Source organism: Stigmatopora argus, chromosome 6 (genome assembly GCF_051989625.1).
Source record: "Stigmatopora argus isolate UIUO_Sarg chromosome 6, RoL_Sarg_1.0, whole genome shotgun sequence".
Classification (NCBI taxonomy): domain Eukaryota; kingdom Metazoa; phylum Chordata; class Actinopteri; order Syngnathiformes; family Syngnathidae; genus Stigmatopora; species Stigmatopora argus.
In genome coordinates this window covers 12,662,501-12,663,576 of record NC_135392.1, presented here as the reverse complement: position 1 = coordinate 12,663,576, position 1,076 = coordinate 12,662,501, and the positions used below count along the sequence as shown (strand labels likewise).

General features: G+C 39.1%; 1 protein-coding gene across 1 annotated transcript in view; it reads left to right on the top strand.

Annotated features, from left to right (window-relative positions):
* Window positions 1-108: 108 nt before the first annotated feature.
* Window positions 109-1,076, top strand: part of tnfrsf1b (tumor necrosis factor receptor superfamily, member 1B) — an 11,244-nt gene continuing 10,276 nt past the window's right edge. Inside the window, exon 1 of the mRNA XM_077602046.1 lies at window positions 109-683. Within this exon, the coding sequence (XP_077458172.1) occupies window positions 612-683 (72 nt within the window). The 5' untranslated portion in view covers window positions 109-611. The remainder of the gene's footprint in view (window positions 684-1,076) is intronic.

Genomic DNA, 1,076 nt, shown 5'->3' with positions numbered 1-1,076 from the left:
GCTATAGTTGTCATTACAAGTGCTAAGAAATTTGCATTCAGGTTTAGCCTGACATCACATGGGAGGTAAGTAGTGGGGGGGGGACAACAACCTAATCTAAAGATAAGTGTAAATAAAAGAAAAAATAAACCAAATTTTTTTATACATGCTTTGTACATTTGAGACTGGTAAATCAAGCCCGAAACTGATTTTCTTTCATGTCGTCAAAATTAGTCTTCGTAACAGGTTTCAGTTACATAAATACATTTTTAGTTAGGTGGTGTAGGAATTATCAGTACAAAATGACACTTTCTCTGGCTGCTTTACATTATTATTGAAAATGAACACGTGCTCTTCATCAAAACTACTTGGAAGCAACAACTGAGAATTTATGGACTTTGAAGACAGTATCCAGGTACGCTTAGGCAATTTTCATGCAGTATGCAGAAAGCAATTGACGCAATAAAGCTTTTTTTGTGTGTTCTAGTGATTCCAGTGGAGAACTGAGTCAGTTTCCCGCCCCCAAGCTCAACTCTCGAGGGGGAGGAATCGCACACGTCACTGGGTGTGTTTGAGTGGCAGCCTTATTTCCTTCCAAACAACTACAAGAAAACCAAAGACTTTTGTGTCGAATGTTGGAACGGGACACGATGAAGGATGCCCTCGTGCTGATGGTGATGATCCTGAAAATTCACACAATCCAGGTGTGCCCTTTTCAAAAGTTTGTAGCGTTGTACAACACAAGGTATTCATTTTTAAAAAATACTTTGGCCCTTTTTTGGGTGCACAAGTCTATTGATTTACTTATATTTCTTACAAAGTTACAAATATTCTTACTTGTCTAAAATGGAGCTAAGGAGCTGATTTAGCATTCAACCTTTTTATTTTTGTCGGATTTCACTCCTAAGATGAGAACTACTCTTTTGTGGGGTCCGTTTCCTGCCACTCAACTGCTGTCAGCATATTTACGTGTCACCAACTTGTCAACTAAATGTGTCTCAGTCAGTATTTTGTTGCGGTTGCAAGCTTTTTTTCAAGGCCTCCAAAGATGGTCGCGATAAAACGCTCGCTATGCATCTTCAGGTGGAGAACAAAGG